The sequence below is a fragment of the Phocoena sinus genome, chromosome 14 (genome assembly GCF_008692025.1).
Source record: "Phocoena sinus isolate mPhoSin1 chromosome 14, mPhoSin1.pri, whole genome shotgun sequence".
NCBI classification, from domain to species: domain Eukaryota; kingdom Metazoa; phylum Chordata; class Mammalia; order Artiodactyla; family Phocoenidae; genus Phocoena; species Phocoena sinus.
In genome coordinates, this window is record NC_045776.1 from 39750557 (window position 1) to 39768127 (window position 17571).

At 46.7% G+C, this 17571-nt stretch overlaps 1 protein-coding gene and 1 long non-coding RNA gene across 2 annotated transcripts in view; one reads left to right on the plus strand and one right to left on the minus strand.

Moving 5' to 3' along the window:
* Nucleotides 1–11888, plus strand: part of INO80C (INO80 complex subunit C) — a 22128-nt gene extending 10240 nt beyond the window's left edge. The window contains exons 2-5 of the mRNA XM_032603589.1: nucleotides 4552–4662; nucleotides 5628–5739; nucleotides 6493–6560; nucleotides 11511–11888. Of these exons, the coding sequence (XP_032459480.1) occupies nucleotides 4552–4662; nucleotides 5628–5739; nucleotides 6493–6560; nucleotides 11511–11642 (423 nt within the window). The 3' untranslated portion in view covers nucleotides 11643–11888. The remainder of the gene's footprint in view (nucleotides 1–4551; nucleotides 4663–5627; nucleotides 5740–6492; nucleotides 6561–11510) is intronic.
* On the minus strand, nucleotides 5032–14067 carry LOC116739294. The gene is made up of 2 exons (XR_004345524.1): nucleotides 13701–14067; nucleotides 5032–10376 (listed from the first exon to the last, which is right to left on the minus strand). It is a non-coding gene; the product is annotated as an uncharacterized LOC116739294 (long non-coding RNA).
* Nucleotides 14068–17571: the final 3504 nt, after the last annotated feature.

The following is a 17571-nucleotide window of genomic DNA, read 5'->3' on the forward strand; positions in this document are numbered from 1 at the left end:
TCTGTTTCCCTACTGACCCATGATGCTGAGCAAATTGTCCAGATTTGGCCAGTGGGAATCTCTTCAAACTGACTCCTATGTCCTTTAATTTACGCCCATCACTTTTCGAGTGCTGTAATGGACTTGAACTGTGTCCCTTCAAGGTTCATATGTTAAAGTCCTAACCCCCAGTATGCCTCAGAATGTTACTGTATTTAGAAATAATGCCGTTAAGGAGGTAATTAAGGTTAAATGAGGTCATAAGGGTGGAGCCCTAATTCAGTATGACTGGTGTCCTTATAAGAAGAGGGAAAGGGATGGGGTGGGGAGGGCGTGTATACAGAGAAAAGACCATGTGAGGACACAGTGAGAAGATGGCCATCCACAAGCCAAAGAGATAGATCTCAGCCAAAGAGATAGATAGAACAGACTTGTGGTTGCCAGGGGATGGGGTGGGGGGAGGATGGGTTGGGAGTTTGGGGTTAGCAGGTGCAAACTATTATATATAGAATAGATAAACAACAAGGTCCTACTGTATAGCACAGGGAACTATATTCAATATCCTGTGATAAACTGTAGTGGAAAAGAATATGAAAAAGAATGTATATATATGTATAATTGAGTCACTTTGCTGTACTGCAGAAATTAATACAACATTGTAAATCAACTATACTTCAATAAAGTAAAATTTTAAAAAACAATTTTAAAAAAAGAGAGAGAGAGACAGGTCTCAGGAAAACCCAACCCTGCTGACACCTTGATCTTGAACTTCTAGTCTCCAGAACTGTAAGAAAATAAGTTTCTGTTATTTAAACCACCCAGTCTGTGGTATTTTGTTAGGCAGCTCTAGCAAACTGATACCAGCGTTTTCTTACTTTCTGGCGCCACAAGGCTCATCTTGTACTTTCCTGCCCCAGCCCTGGAATCAGCCATTTCTTCAAAGATTACTAGTTCTTGGAGAACAATATTTAGAAACCAGGATCTATACCTGGTGTCCCTATTGTTTATTGTTCCCAGCCATCTCCATGGAAGAGCTAGGAAATGTAGGTGTGTGTGTGTGTGTGTGTGTGTGTGTGTGTGTGTGTGTAAGCACCCCCCATGCTTTGACATCATACAGAATTTAAGAAACTCATGAGGCTAATGATAGTCTATTATATTTACCCCAGTTTTTTTCACTCATTCCATTGTTCCCCTTTTCTTTCTGAAGTTCCCAGTCTTCTGTTATTGTTTTTTTATGTTTTCATAACAGTAGGTGATATCTGGACTTTCCAGTGCCATTGGATATGAGTTTCAGGAAACACTGAGCCTGGATCACTTAACGCCTCTGTATCCATTTCTGTGTTTGTCTGTATATATGTTAGAAACCATGAATTCCTATTGCTAACCTGTGATTTCCATCCAATAGCACGAGGTTCATTCTAGCCGCCCCTCATTCCTTATTTGCCTCATCTTAGAAGATGTGTAGTTTCAGAATTATTAACTGGTACCCTTGTGAGAAACAAACCTACCAATTGTTCCTGGTTCTTTTTGCCTCTAACCTTAGGTTATATGGTAAGAATACTATGTTCACATCACTAGCGTTATTTCTCCCTTCCTCCCCTTCAGTGTGGTTGAGTTATTCATTCAAACCTCAGTTAAATTGGTTTTTGTTTTTTATTCCATTTTCTCTATCTGCTGCCCGATCCTTGCTGGTTGGTTTTATTTATTTGTTTGTTTGTATGTGAAACTTTAACATGGTTCAAAAGGTCAAAACTTTACAAATAACTATACTTGGAGAAGTTTACTCCTCTCTCATCTTTTCCCATCTCCCCTTCCTCGCACCCTGTTCCCTTGTGCCCTGTAGGTAACCAAGCCCAGTCATTTCTGAATTATCCTTCCTGTGTTTCTTTGGGTTTGGCCACTGCATCCCATCCAGAGACGATTCCTTACAGTGAACTCCAGAGCATACACATCTCAAATACTGATGCTGGCATGGAGCGACGCTGCGTTGTCTTATTCCTTAACTCCAATCAGTTAATCAGTCAGTGATTATTTGGGGCTTACTCTGTGCCAGGCACTGGGTTAGATGCAGGGCACGGAAGCCTGGGCCAGATGGTGAAGGAGGCTGTTCTGACACCCTGTGCCTTCTCACCCTTGGAATCTGTCCCTTCCCTCATCTGCTCACCTCTCTCCTTTGTCTCTCCTTCTTCCGGTCTGTTGTTCCCTGCCTGTTTCACAAAGCTGTTGTTATTTCAGTGACTAACCAAGACTTAAATACTATCAGTCATGTATCCAATTTATGATATTACTCTTACAAATAGTCAACACTAAATAACATTGACAACTGGCCAGAACTACTCAAGCTAACGTTGGTTACTGACTAAATGTGATGGGAAAAATCAAATCTTCCTCATCATATTGGGTCTCCCAGGACACATGTATGTGCAGAAATACTATGACCATGAAGGAAAAATCCCAAGGGCAATAAAAAGTTGGTTATGTACAAAATGCTAAATCTAATCTTTGTTGCAAAAGTAAAACTGACATGGACTAATCCCAATGGAAATTTTAGTGGAGGATAAATAAAAATGGAAAAAATGGAAACTCTTTATGCTTACAGAAAATGACTCCATGGATTCTGGACCAGAAAATACAAAATACAGGAGGGAGGGGGAGCAAGAGGGGAGGCTGGAGAGGAGGCCAGGGGGCCAGACTTGTGCCTAATTCCCAGGGCGGTGGGAAGCACTGATGAGCTGTAAATAGGGGAGTTACGTCAAGTTTACATTTAGAAGTGTGTCGCTGAGTGTGCTGTAGAAAACGGAGAGGGCAAGATGTGTGCTTCTGAGGCCCTGCCCTGAACCCCAGAGCTGAGGAAGGGCCAGATAAAGGCGAAGGACTGGGGAGGGAGGGGAGGATAGGAAAAGAAAGAGAGAGGGAACTGTGGCTATAGATGGTGGGAAAAGGATGCGAAATTGGAGGCGTCTTAGTTCTTAGAGAGCTAGGCCTTGGAGGGGAGAAAAGTTAGGAAAGACCGTGAATAGGGGGAGGATAAGGTGAGGGGCAGTCCAGATAGAAGAGGGGTTGTGGGCAGAGGAGAGGGAGCACAGGCCCACAGGAGAGACCCTGGAGAGGAGTCTCAGAAGGTATGTGAGAAGAAACTGTTCGGGGAACTATTGCAGCAGGGTGGGTGGTCCCTGTCTCCCCCACCCCCCAGAACTCTCATACACTGCTGCTGGGAGTGTCAAAGAGTGCAGCCATTTAGGGAAATGATCTGTCAGTTTCTCATAAAGTTTATTCACCCTATAACCCATTCCACTAGTAGGTAGTGGAGACACATGGAGAAGTAAAGACACATGTCCACATAAAGACTTGTACAGAATGTTCACAGCAGCTTTATTTATAACAGCTGAAGACTGAAAATGACCCACATTTCATCAACAAGAAAATGGACAGACACATTGTGGTACATCCATACAGCGGAATACCGCCCTGCTGACTGGTATACGAATTCTGTGAAACAATCTACCAGTCTATGCAGCGACATGGACAAACCTCAAAAACTTTATGCTGAGCTAAAGAAGCCAAACACAGCAAACAGTACATGCTGTCGGATTCTGCTCATATAAATTTCTAGAACAGGCCAGAGTAACCTGGTGGAAATCAGAACAGTGGCTGCCTGACGTTGGAAGGTATTGACTAGGAAGGGGCATGAGGGAACTTTCTGAGATGATGGAAATATTCTGCCTCGTTAGGGACCTGGATTACACAAGTGGAAGCATTTGGCAAAACTCATGAGACCTACACTTAAGATCTGCACATTTCACTGTATATAAATTATATATCAATTATAAAACAGTCTATTGCGGTCTGGGAAGATTGGAAGTAGCATTACAGATCAGAAGTGATTTCTTCCTTTGGCTTGTATTTTCTTCCTGATTCTTGGCTTCAAAGGTTCTTTGTTTTAAAGTGCATTAGCCTGCTTGTCAGGGCTCTCTCTGACGCAGCCAGCTGGCCGTGGCCCCCAGCCTGCTCTCCCTTTATTCTCCGTGCTCAGAATGCCCACATCCTCTTGTGCCCTTACGCGTACCAGCTCCATCCTGGGTTCTCCAGCCAATGAGACCCTTAAAGGGGCTGGACCTTTTTTGTCTTAATGTTTCAAGACACAATTTGACAAGATGGGCAGGAGTAGGGGCCATGTGGTGTCACGGAGATGGTGGGGCCTTTGGAATTGCCTCCACCTGGCTTTGAATCCAGAGGTAATCCCTGTGTGGCCTTGAACCCGTATACCTGAGCCCCAGTTTTCTTCTGTGTAAACTGGGGATAATAGCACCCATCTTGTAGTAGTGGGACACCTGTGCGTGGCACTCGGGAGCCAGGGAGCCTGGCGGCTGGGGTCCTGGCTGCCTCTGCTGTGGCTTCTGCCCAGCGGGTGCTGCTTCCAGGCTCTCCCCCCCTGCAGGCCGCCCGCTGGGGCTCTGGGCGCACCGTCTCCCCTCGCGTGTCCGGTGCTGTCATCTTACGTCTTGTTGAGAGCTGAGTCAGGAAGCTCAGCTAAAGGACACTGACCTCGTACTATTCTCGTTATGTTTTAAGGGTATCAGCATGGAAGGCGTGAGTGAGAATAAAATGGTGCCCTCTGATTTTAGCACAGGACCTCTTGAAAAAGCTGCCAAACCTTTGCCATTTAAGGATCCCAACTTTGTGGTAAGCATCTAAGGTGTTTTAGAAATAAAAACCCAAACAACTATACCTCGGCCCCTGATCTTGCTGGGCCTGCAGCCCAGGCAGCACTGGTGCCCCGTCTCCATCAGCCCAAGTCACCGCCTCCTCCACCGTGGGCTGTTGTAGGAGCGGTAGGGGCAGGAGAAGAAGGCCCTTCCTGTTGACCTCCCAGTGTGCCAATTCCCAAGGATTTTGGTGTCCTTTGTGGAGCTCATTAAAGGATACCATCTTGAGAGTGGGTCACTTCCACGATGACTGCTCACCTTCCTTCTTCATAAGATTTAGATGAGGCTTGAAATAATTAACTAAAAGAGGAGTGCTTGAGGGGTAGGATAAATGACATGATTCAGATTATACCATTGAAGTTTATTTTTCATTAATTAGCTTTGAAAATACAGCGTTAACAGTTGTAACAGATTTTTGTATTCCTTCCATTTTATTTTGTCATCGTCATAAGACAACAAAGAAAAAAAAATTTCCAGAAGGCTTGCTGTGCCATGATTGAGGCTTCCTTGGGTTTTCCTGGAGCACCAGTAATTTACAAGGTGGAGACTGGCCCTCAGAAAGGAATTTGGAGATGTGGTCATGAGTTTAAATCTAACTCTGTAGTAAATTTATTTTAAAGTAGTGGGAAATTCATGAGTGAATTCCATAAAGTTAGACCCAATAAAGGATGTGATTTTCTATGTGCATATAAAAAAAAAATAACCTTTTGTTTCTACTCCATCACCAACTAACTCATATGTTTTGACAGTCCAAAAGCTGTAGTTTTTTTAATAAGTAAGATTGAAGTGTACGGTGTAATACTTTTTAAAAAAGTCTTAGGGTACACTGACTGCTGATTGAATGAGGGGTTTACTACAGTTATGAATATGCATAAATGTCAGGTACTGAAGTGATCATCTCTCCTGATTTCTGTTTCTTCCAATCCGTGTTTTCGCCTCGAGCACTCCGGCCATGGTGGCGCAGCGGCTGGCAAGAAGAATAGAACCTGGAAGAACCTGAAACAGATTCTGGCTTCTGAAAGGGCACTGCCATGGCAACTGAATGATCCTAACTGTGAGCTGACTAGAACCTCCGATGTGTTTATAATGTCAGACTAGGAACTTTCTTATAACAAACCCACATTATTGTGTTTGCATTCATGTAGAAACAATTTTTAGCTTGGGAATTTTACGGTGGCATCCACATAGGGAGATTATGTGTATATTTCCTCATAGCTATATTCTGTGTTGAACCTGTGTGTTTGCGTTGTCATGGATGTGTGGTTTTTAGTGTCACTGGTAACATTTCAGTCTGCAGCAGTAGTACGCTGCAGTATTTCCAAATCTGTGTTACGTGTTCTGCTCAGCTTCCGTGGAAAGTACAGGTTCGAACTTCCTTCCATCTCTTGCCCTACTGCACGTCTTTCATGGGGGTGACTCAGACGGGTGACAGGTGAACTAGTCAGTTGCCTGGGTGTGGACATTCCGGTGTCTGGATGCTCAGATCCAATTAGTGGGTTGTTTGGCATCTCATCACATCAGGCCATGTAACTGGAGACAGTGAAAGTAGCTTGTGGGCAGATGAGCTTTCCCGTGGTTCTGCTGGAGTGGAGGGTCCCTGGGGACAGGGCAGAGCTGGATCTGGAGCCTGCACTTGGTCTACGACATCCTGCATTATTTCCCCAGAGAATTCTCTGAGTACTGAATCGCAAAGTAAAAAGTTCAGGAACATTATCAAGCAGTATTTTAGGGGAAAAAAAAAAAAAAAGGGAAAGGGTCTGAACGTTTTAAAGCCAGTTTAGTTCTTTTCTTTTTTTCTTTCCCCCAGACTTCAGTATTGATGCTCCTCCGTCCTTTAAACCAGCGAAGAAGTATTCTGATGTTTCAGGACTTCTTGTGAGTATAATTACATCTCTGTGTCTTACAACATCGAACTGAAAAGGAGATTTCACGGTACTGTCTATTTAGAAAGTGTTGGATATTGACACTGGTCCTGCCGGAGCCCGTGTACTCTGAACAGGTAATGGGTTTGTGCGGAAGCATCCACTCAGTTATTTAAGAGTGGCTGCAACCTGGGGCATCCATGTGGGCAGCCTGGAGCGAGGGTTGCTCCCGAAAGCAGGAGACCTGAGTGTTAGTTTCCCTTCCTCTGCTTGTTAACTATATGAGAGAACATGAAAGAAACAACAATTTCCCATTTTTATTGCTGAAGTTTAAAAAAAAAATCCTGCAATTTAGAGATGATTGTATTGGGTTGGCCAAAAAGTTCGTTTGGGTTTTTCCGTAAGATCTTATGGACAAACCTGAACAAATTTTTTGGCCAACCCAATACTTTAAAGAAAAAAAAATTAAACTTCTTTAAAGAGGCACTATGGTAAAGATAGTGATTTTCAAATTTATTTTTAAGCATCAGAATCCCTTTTCGAAATGAAATCTTTTACAGAATCCCCTGGAGCCCACCTGCCCACTGTGACCCCGTGTGGATCTGGTCCTCTGCCCTTTCCCCCACTCCCCACCCCAAGGACCCCTACGGTGCTTCTAGGGAAAACAGTTTGAAAACCAGCAGTGCAGTTGGACAAGTGGGACTTGGGTAAGTCCCGGAACCTCAGCGACCCCAGAGAACCTCGTTTCCTTGTTTGCAGAACGTGGATGAAGTGTGGAATTTTCCACTCGCTTTCTTCATCCTTTTTCATTATTATTAAATTTGGAAGATGGGCTTCTTTTCATAACTGTAGAAATAATGAGACACCTCACTTTTTGAAGCTCATATACATCACTTAAATGCTTTACCTTTTTATGAAAATGTGTGACTCCAACTTCTGTAACACACTAAATTAATGATATTGGGAAAGATTTTTTATTATATTTTTGAAAGTAATGTTAGTTTTCCTCTCTGAGTTAGTCATATGTTTTAGCTTTTCCTCCAGAGAGCACACACTCTTCAGAGTACTACAGACTTGTTAACATAGACCTTAAATATAATGATCCTAAAAAATAGGGAGAGTAGAAGCACTATAAAGTGACGTCTGTGTGTGTGTGTGTGTGTCTGTGTGTCTGTGTGTGTCTGTGTTGTGTGTTGGGTTCTTTTTGCGTCCATTCATGGGCATGTATCTTTTTCGAAAGGTCCCCTGAGGGGGCTTCCATTAGAGAAAAATATTGTAGTCTTATGCTATCTCTTGTCTACTGCCTGAAGATAGTTGCCTCATATATTTGACCCATTTTAATAGTTGTTTATGGAAGGAGGGCTCATCTGGCACAAGTCATTCTGTTATGGCCCAGAGTGGAAATTTCTCCCTGTACCATTTTGTGCTGAGCTTGTAGAAGCCATGGTTTATGGCCAGACTTGGAGGGTGGCCCCTTAGAATGTAGCTTTATCCTCACCACTATCAGGCAGCTCATCCGCTAGTGGAGTGGTTTTCACACATTAGGAGGCATGGAAATCATCTTGAGAAGCATTGTTCCAGGCCCATTTATGCCATCGGCAAAGGACTTGTCATGTTATACATAACTAACCTCTTGCCCCACTGTGTGTAAGAATTAAGACATTCTGAATAGACAAAGAACTCTACCAAATCATTGAAAGACAATCCCATAGAAGAATCGGCTACAAGAATATGAATAGACAATTACAAGGAGGAAATACAGATGACCAATGAGCAGATGTTCAATGATAATTAGGAAAAAGACTCATCAGGTAGGAAAGAAATGAAGACATTTGGTTATATACCTTGTCACCAACATAGACAATGGACATCCTCCTACATGGCTCTCTTGAGGTGGGAGCCACGTTGGTACACATTCTCGGGAAAACGATTGGCACGACCTATCGAGACAAAAAGGTAGAGGCCTACGACCTAGCAATTTGCCTTCCAGCCAGCTCCCTAGAGAAATATTGTGTACAAGGAGCTTCATGCAGAAATGCTTATGAGAAAATGTGTTAGCAAAATATTGGAAACAACATAAAGTTCAACCAGTGGGGTAGGGCTGGGGGGTTCATACTATTCTGTGAGTTTGATGTACAGGTAACAACATGCGTAAACTTCCAAGATGTGGTGCAAAGCAGGATAAGTAGCATGGTACCTCTTCAGTAAAACTCAGTACACAGTCACAAAAAATACTGGGCACTTCTCTGGTGTGTTTGTATGTGTGTGTGAGGGTATATTTATAAACAAGGTCTGGAAGGGTGCCCACCTAGCAGCGCTTTCCTCCGGGGAAGACAAAGGACTTCTGGATGGTAGATGGTAGTAAAAGGAGACTTTAGTCTTATTTGCAGTGTTTTCTTTTTTTAGAGAAGAATATGTTCACCTGTTACTTGTATAAATTAAACTTACGTAATTAAAAAGTAAAGCCGGGGGCTTCCCTGGTAGCGCAGTGGTTGAGAGTCCGCCTGCCGATGCAGGGGACACGGGTTCGTGCCCCGGTCCGGGAGGATCCCACATGCCGCGGAGCGGCTGGGCCCGTGAGCCATGGCCGCTGAGCCTGCGCGTCCGGAGCCTGTGCTCCGCAGTGGGAGAGGCCACAACAGTGAGAGGCCTGCGTACCGCAAAAAAATAAAAAATAAAATAAAGCCAGGCTCATGTTTACACTGACCCATCTGTTCCAGCCAGTGGCCATTTCCCCTGTGTTGGGGCCTGGCCGGAAGGGATGCAGGGTCACACCTGTGTTTAGCCCTTGTTACAAGGCTCTGGGTGCGATGGGGGAGCAGCATATACTGCCTGTCCCCCTGTAACAAAGGAGGCGTGAAAAGCCGTGTGCTGCCTGCCCTCTGGGCAGGGGCCCTTTGCTTCATTCAGGCTGGAGGGACGGAGCGCAGAGGAGGGCAGACCGCAGGACTCCAGTTCTTTACTTGTTCATCTCTGAGGTGTCATCCAGCCTCCTTCCCTCTGTTCAGAATACTAGGTCAGGTCTGGTCCGTGCAAGTTTTTGTTTGACCTCTTTGTTGGTGCAACAGTTCTCTGTATTCCGCATTATTTGTTCAGCAGCCTTCTTGGCAGTGAGGCCTGAACCTGGGCGGGCGGGCTTGGCACAGTTTGGTGGTGGGAGTGAGGCAGCCACAGAGATGGAACCGGGCCAGGGCTGGTTCATCCATGGAGGCCAGATAATCAAAGCCAGATGCACATGCCTGCACCCCTGCTCGGAACTGCAGGGCAGCTCCCCTGCCAGTTAGTACATCTAACTGCCTCATGGCCAGGAGCCCTCAGAAGGGACCTGCTGCTGTCTTTCCAGTTAAGCCTTCCTTTATATGAGTGGCACGAAAGGAAATGTGGTACAGAAAGGCAATATCTAGATTAAGCCAAAGGATCAAAGTTTTGTTTTATATAGAACTTTAATTAATCTTAGCTTTTTAGGAATAATCTCATTTTCCTGACACACAGACCTCAGATACCTTAGGGAGATCCCCAGTGATGGAACTGAAGACTTTTGAGAGCGTGAGAAACCCATGACTAAGTTCCCTTCAGCTTGTTGCTTCTTCACCAAGCCTCCCTCCCTCCTTAGATCCCAGCGCGTCTGGGTCCATGCAGAGACGACCGGCACTGGCGCAGACAATCCACACCTGAGTAATTGGCTGTTACCTGTCTAAACGTTAATGGCATCTTTTATAATTTTGTAAAGGAGCTCCAAATGACTCACCCTCATGTTTTCTGTTTCAAAATCTGTAGGAGCCATGTGCCTTGAGGTAGACAGTAAGTGAATATTTTCTCCACTCTGCACCTGGGGAGAACAGACCAAAAGAGAATTTTGATATATCAGTGGGAAACAAGTTCTCTTTTCTGTGACTCTCCCCATCATTCATTTGTTTGTTCATTCACTCATCCCTCGTTCACGGTAGCCGAAGGCCCACTGTGCGCTCTGCATCGCACTAGGAGACAGTACAGCCAGGATCCAGTGATAAGCAAGCCACAGGGTTCTTGCCTCGTGGAGACTTACAGCCTAGGCTTCAGGCAGAGTCACACAGATGATAAACGTAAGAGCAACAGAGGTAAGCATTCCACCGGAGACAGGGGTGCTGAGGTGAACGTGAGGATAGGGTCCTGACTGCCTGTGGGGCAGATAAAGCTTCCCCGATGATGCGACTTCGGGATAAGCAGGTGGTCACTGGGCAAGGAAAGGGCAAATGGAAAGGACGGGAGGGAGGCGCTTAGAGCCGGGGTGGTTGGAACCAGACGGTGGGGACACGTGGCTGAGGCAGGGGCTGGAAGGAGGGGCCCAGGCAGGGCCTGAGGAGCTGTGCTGCGGACTTGGGCCCTTGAGAGGTTTCATGAGGAAAGACATGATCGGAGCTACAGGTTGTAAAGATGCCCCTGGCTGCAGGTGTCGGATGGCAGCCCTTTCCAGTGGAGGAGGGTGGGTGGCCAGTCCGGCACTGCAGGGTAGCCCAGGGAGCCATGGAAGTGACCTGGGGGCGGTGAGGGGAAGCAGGAGAGCAGCGCACTGGGAGTAGGTGGTGTGGGGATGGGGTGCCCCCCGCCCCCCGGCCTTGGGTGACAGATCGGGAGCATTTGCTTGAAGCAGGTGGAGTTTGAAGGCAGGGATCGGGGAGGGATGATCGGCGTGAATCCAGTTTGGACCTGTTGCTGGTAGCCCTGAGGCACCAACCACAAGGGGCCCGGTGTCTGATGTGCTTATTCACCCTTCCTCCTGTCCATACCCTGAAGCCTTTCTCAAGTCTGGGAAGACTAATGTGTCTTTGCCAAACTGAGCGATTTAGTGTTCTTGGTGACAGAGTCAGACATGGTGAAGACATTTTTCAGTTTCAGTAAAACAGAAAAATAATCTTTATCTTGATCTGAAATCTCAACTCCGACAACAACTTTCTGCCCTTCTCTGTGCCTGTGTCTCACCCAGGCCAGCTACACTGACCCCCAGAGCAAGCTGCGCTTCAGCACCATCGAGGAGTTTTCCTACATTCGGCGGCTGCCGTCCGACGTGGTCACGGGCTATCTGGCCCTGAGGAAGGCCACGAGCATCGTTCCCTGAGCCCGGAGAAACGGAGCATGAAGTGGAAAACTGTTTCAAAGGCAGACTTTGGACTCAAGATTTTGTTTTATGGAAACAAACTCATTCTGTCAATCTGGAAATGTCAGTGTTGGGCCTTGGAAAGAATGTTTGGCTTTAATTTAAGGAGGTTTTTTTGTTTTCCCTCCAAGTGTGATATTTCCTGTTGAATTAAATTATACTTCAGTTGTTGCCCCAAGTAAAGTTGTTTGACAAGAAAATATAAAATTGTGCTTTTAATTTAACCCAAGTAAGTCCTCGAACTTTTGCTTCAAAGCTGTGGACTCTTGTAACATGTTTAAAGACTCGACAGTGAGTCCTGACAATGAGGCTGAGTTATTCCTGATCCCGGGGACTCCCTCTCTGAGCGTGTTCAAATTTGTCCCCGATCGAAATGCTTGGAAGAGGTCCAGAATTGGGGCTGGAGAAGAGAGAACTGAGGGACTCACCCTGTCACACTGGGTCAGTCCTCGTTCTAGGCCTTGGCCTCTGGATCAGCTTCCCTTCCCGGCCTCCAGAACCGAGAGAGATGCATCTGTTAGTTAAGCCACTGAGTGGTCTATGGCATTTACAGCAGCCTGAGCTGACTAAACCAGCAGCCCCGGCCCCTTTCTGGGGGTGTGGGGTATGACTATCATCACCCCTCCCAAGCAGGATGTCTGTCCTGGTACAGGATGCTGTCTGCTCCAGAACAGGGCCTGCCTCCCATCCTCCGAGAAGAGGAGGCGCTCATGGGCCAGGAGAAGGAGATGTACTCCAAGCTTCCCTGAGCCCCATTCCCACAGGTCTCTGGGGGGCGACAGTGGAACCAGACCCTGGGGCTTCTGGGCCAGAGCTGCCTGTGCTTTGGGTGGCTTAGGCCCCCAGGTGCCTTTGCTTTCTGAGGGAAAGCCCCTCCTGCACCCCTCTAGGCACAGAGAAAGGAAAAACAAAGCCGAGAGTCAGCTGGGGGCCAGCCTGCTGGACGGGTGGCAGCTGCCGGGAACTTGGCTTTTCCTTTCCTCCAGGTGGGCGCAGCAGCCCCTGTGTCATTCAGCCCCTTCCCAGCTGGTGGGGAGAGTGGGAGGTGTGTGGTGTGGCTTCTCCCTCCCCCACGGAAAGGGACTGAGGTGATGGCCAGGAGAGCGAGGACCTTCTCTAAGCCCGTGAGCACTGAAGCACTGGAGCCTGCGGCAAGGGGTCCTCAAGCCTCAGCGCTAACAGAACCACCTGAGGCGCCGCTGTAACACAGACAGGGGCCCATCCCCCTAGGGTCTGATCCAGAGATTGGGGGTGGGGCCTGAGAATCTGCATTTCTAACAAATGATTCTGATGTTGCTGGCCCCAGAAACCGTACTTGGAAACCCACTGCTGACACGGAAGTTCTCTGCAGGACCAGAGGCTGCTTCCTGGGTTCTCGCTCCTGCGTCCCCTGCCTGCACTCAGCCTAGGGAACCCCCATGGGGCGAGTAAGTCAAGGGCCCTTCTTGCCTTGCTTCCACCTTCTGTGACACAAAGAACACGTGGGGCAGGTGCACTTCTCTTCCGTGAAGACCCCCCGTTTGGACCATGCCCCACGATCCTAACCATTTCTAGAAATGGAAATTCTAATCATTTCTAACACTGCTTGCTGGCCGCTACCTCAGTCCTGATTTCAGACTCCCCTGGGCCAGGGCCAGGAGGACAAAGGATCCCTGCCTGGCACACGGCCACCGGGGGTTCCCACGGACCCCTGCAGGCCTTTCAGGGTTTGAGGGGGGTGGGTGTGCACCAGAGCCCTCCGTCAGAGTCACCTGGGACCTGTTAAAATGCAGATTACTGGGCCACACCCTACACCTTCTAATCAATGCAAGGAGTGGGGCCCGGGCATCTGCATTTGACAAGTATCCCGGCGTGCCTGTGACGCACAGGAGGTTGAGACCACTGCCTTCCGCAGGCAGAGGGGAAGCACGTGTGCTGGACACCTGGCTCCCTTCTTTCCTTTTCCCCTGCCAGGCCTTCCTTGCCAGCCCTTATTTTGGCCAGAGAGCTGAGTTCTGAAGGTCAGGTCACTTCTCTCACCCCAAGCAACAGGGATCCAGGCTGAGCCAAGCTAAGCTTCGAGCTGTGAGCAGCTCCAAGGAGTCCTCCCACAGGTTCTGAACAGGAAGGTAATTTGGTGCTGAAACAGCCCTCGCTGTGCATGCCTGGTCCAGTGGTTCTCAGCCCCGCTGTACGTCAGCATCACCTCTGCAGGGAGACAGAGGGGTGTAGAGGGAGGTGTCAAAATACACAGGGATTTGGACTCAACTGGCCTGAGCTGGGAGGGGGTGGGGGTGTGCTGCCGGGCATAGTGTTTCTTAAACTCCCCAGATGATGGTGATGTGCAGCCAGTGTTGAGACCCTTGTTGCAACTACAAAGAGAATATTTCCCGTGGGGTATGGGGTATGTTTTCTTTTCTTTTTTTTTTGCGGTACGTGGGGCTCTCACTGTTGTGGCCTCACCTGTTGCAGAGCACAGGCTCCGGACGCGCAGGCTCAGCAGCCGTGACTCACGGGCTCAGCCTCTCCGCGGCATGTGGGATCTTCCCGGACTGGGGCATGAACCCGTGTCCCCTGCATCGGCAGGCGGACTCTCAACCACTGTGCCACCAGGGAAGCCCAGGGGGGTATGTTTTCTAATTCACAGGTCAGCTGGCTCTGTACACCCAGGCTCATGGGCAGTTTGGAAGGGAGTTCTTCTGTGTGTGTGTGTGTGTGTGTGTGTGTGTGTGTGTGTGTGTGTGTGTGTGTGTGTGCAGGCCTGTGTGTGTGTCTATTTAGGATTCTTTTTTACACAGCTCCCCAGCACTGGAGTCAGAAACACAAATGTCACTGAAGATTCCTCCCTGCTCCATATTCATCCCTCATGTTCAATCCGACCCAAGCCCCCTTTTTCTCACACTGATACTTTCTCTTCTTTCAGCTCTGTTCCTGCCTGACCTCACTTCCTGTCTGGATGTTTTCAGTGTCCTCTTAGGTGCTCTTTCCAACAGTCTGACGCCCACCCCTCTGCTTTCCCCTCTGCTGTCAGAGGGCCTTTCCACAACTTTGGATGAACTTGACTTTGCCCATCACGGCACATCCACTGGTGACTTGTCTGAAATACCTTGTCATTTCTGGCGCTGACCTGTAGTATCCAAAGGATGAACTTGGTCCTTTAAAAGGGAAAACATTTGAAAAACCAGATTGTTTTCTTAAGACCAAACTGAGGTCCAATCTGCTCTGAGTGGAGTTTGGCTCTTTCCCAATATCTGATACTTGTCTTTAATAGGAAGAAAGCAATCTACTATTGGGAACAGTTTAGAACTAACTACCTGTAATGTTGGACAAATGCTTTCGAGAGCTGAGGGCAGTCTGTGTGGATGAGAAGGACCCATTTTGTCCCCATCTCCCAAGTTAAAGCACGCATCCATCTGGATTTTGAATGTGTTTTGTAATTGGGCTAAAAGTATTTTCAATGAGAAATGTCTCACTTCTGAATCCATGGCCATCATAAAGCAATACCAGATACTTGATGCTGTTTCCAGCGACCTATAACTGCGAGTTGGGAATGCTTAACTTAGCAAAAACAAAAGGTAAGGAAAGAAACTGCTGGAGTACAGAGTAAAGAAACCAGAACAAAGAGGATAGATACCTTGGGAAGAGACTGAAAATGATGTCCTCTTGCAAATGCATGAAATGATTAGTGATATTTAAAATAATGTTCTATCTGGTAGGAATGTGCAAGCCTTATTTGGATCCTGATTCAAACAAAAAGAAATTAAAACATTTTTGAAACAATTAGAAATTTGATGTTTGATGATTTTTAGGAATTCTTATGAATACTTTTAGTTGTGATAACGGTCTTGTCATGTTAAAAGAAAGGATTCATATCTTTTAAAAAAACACATACTGAAATATTTATGGATGGAATGATGTGTTATCTGGGATTTGCTTCAGGATAATATGGGAAAGAGGAAGTTGGTGTGAGGAGTGCTGAAACAGGATCGGCCAGTAACTGTTGAAGCTGAGTGATGGGTACACAGAGGTTCATTACACTATTCTACTTTCATAGGCGTTTGAATTTCTTCATAATAAAAAAGTTTTTTTTAGAATATGATGTTTTTATTACTAAAAATTGTGATGAATTTTTACCTAAAATTGGTGGTCTGCATGAGCATAAAGGGATTTATGGAAGCTGAAAGTTTGAGAAATGCTGCTGAATGGTACATGGTCTTAAGTAGAAGGAATACCCAATTCCCAAAGCATTTCACAAAGAATAGGTTGGAAGAAAAGAACAACATGTCAGGTGAAGTTGTCCTCAAGACATTGGTTAATAGAGGTCTTCGTTGTGAGTTCCATTGTCCTGGAGGACTATAAGAGTATTTCCCGTGTAGGGGTAGGCGTGGGAGTAGAGAGACTAAAGACATCAGCTTCTAGTTCCTTCTAGAAGGAATAAATAAAAGGAAGGAATAAATAAAACATACTAGAGTGGGTTTGGGATGCATTAAAATGACTGTGGTTTGAGAAAATACCTGTTGATCTACTTCCTGATAGAATCTGCAATGTTTATACATCTATACAGAGAAGAAAATTAGATCTTCAAAGAACTAAGCACCTGGACAAGCTGTTTTAGTTGAAGGAACTGCTTTCGCTGAATTTTAACTACATTTATGCTTCTGTGCCTATATTTAGGAATTGTATTGAAAGAAATGAGGAGACACAGTCCTACAGAAATCCCTGTTGCATCTGTTGCAGAAAGAGCCCTGAGGGCCCCCCACTGCCCTGCAAGGTTAGCCTCCTAGTTTGGCACCCAGACATGGAGGCTGATAGCCTAGGTTTGAATCTCATTTCTACAACTGACTAACTCTGGTCTTGGGCAAACTACTAACTTACTCTCAAATTCTGTTTCCTTATCTGTAAAATGAGTGTCGTAATAGTATCCACCTGACATGATTGCCAGGATCAAATGAGAAAATGTCAGAAGAGCATTTAACTCGGTCCCTTGCCCACATGCAAACTGTGAACTGTGATTCCTCACCTCTCCCTGGTCTCTACATTAAAAAGGCAGATCTTTTTCTGACTTGCCGATATGTACCTTCTGCCTGATTATTCTGTCTCTTTTCTTTGGCTTCTAGGACTCTTAGGTCCCGATTTGCAGCCCCCTTGTAGTAACTGAACAGCATCGTCTGGCAGACATTCCCGTGTGCTCATCGTATGGCTGCTCTACCAGCTGTTTTCCTCGTCTTCTTCCTTACTTATCGTGGTCATTTAGTCCATCCTTTACTCTGTGTATTTTTATAAGCTGTCTCAACTTTTTTATGGAGCAAGGGAAGGAGTAAATTACTAGCTAAGTAAATAAGTGATCCATGGCTGAGGCCAGGGGAGGAGAGGAGTCACGGTGGGGTTGGGGAGGACTCTGATGAACGAGCTCCTCCAGATGGGGAGGGGGCGATAGAAACCACTCACTGGACCTCTTCCAAACCATTCTTGCTTTATGCCTTCCTTGGTATCCACCATGTCTGCTACCACTTTTTGTTGTAATAATGGGCCGGGAAACCCTCAAGAACAAAAGTAGGCCAAGTTGCCTACTTGTTTTGGTGACAGGATTCGGTGGGAAAATGGGGGCATCTCTCTTCCCACTACAAACACGGAGCCCCTGGATTCAACCTGGTTTTCTTCCGTGACTCCGTGGCCTCTGTCCACTGGTGCTTGTGTTCCAACTGCAGACAAAGGCTTTCCCGGGAAGGGGCAGCGTTTTCCTGGCCAACCGGATGCTGAGTGCTGACAGGCGCACAGTGCGCACCAAACGCGCCGCTCTCCTCTGCTGGGGTCAGGAAGATGAGTCACCTCCACCAGCCGTGGGGACTCGGAGCCTCGGATCTTCCCAGCAATGTCCTGGGCTTTTGCAATGTGGAATACTGCAAGGGCT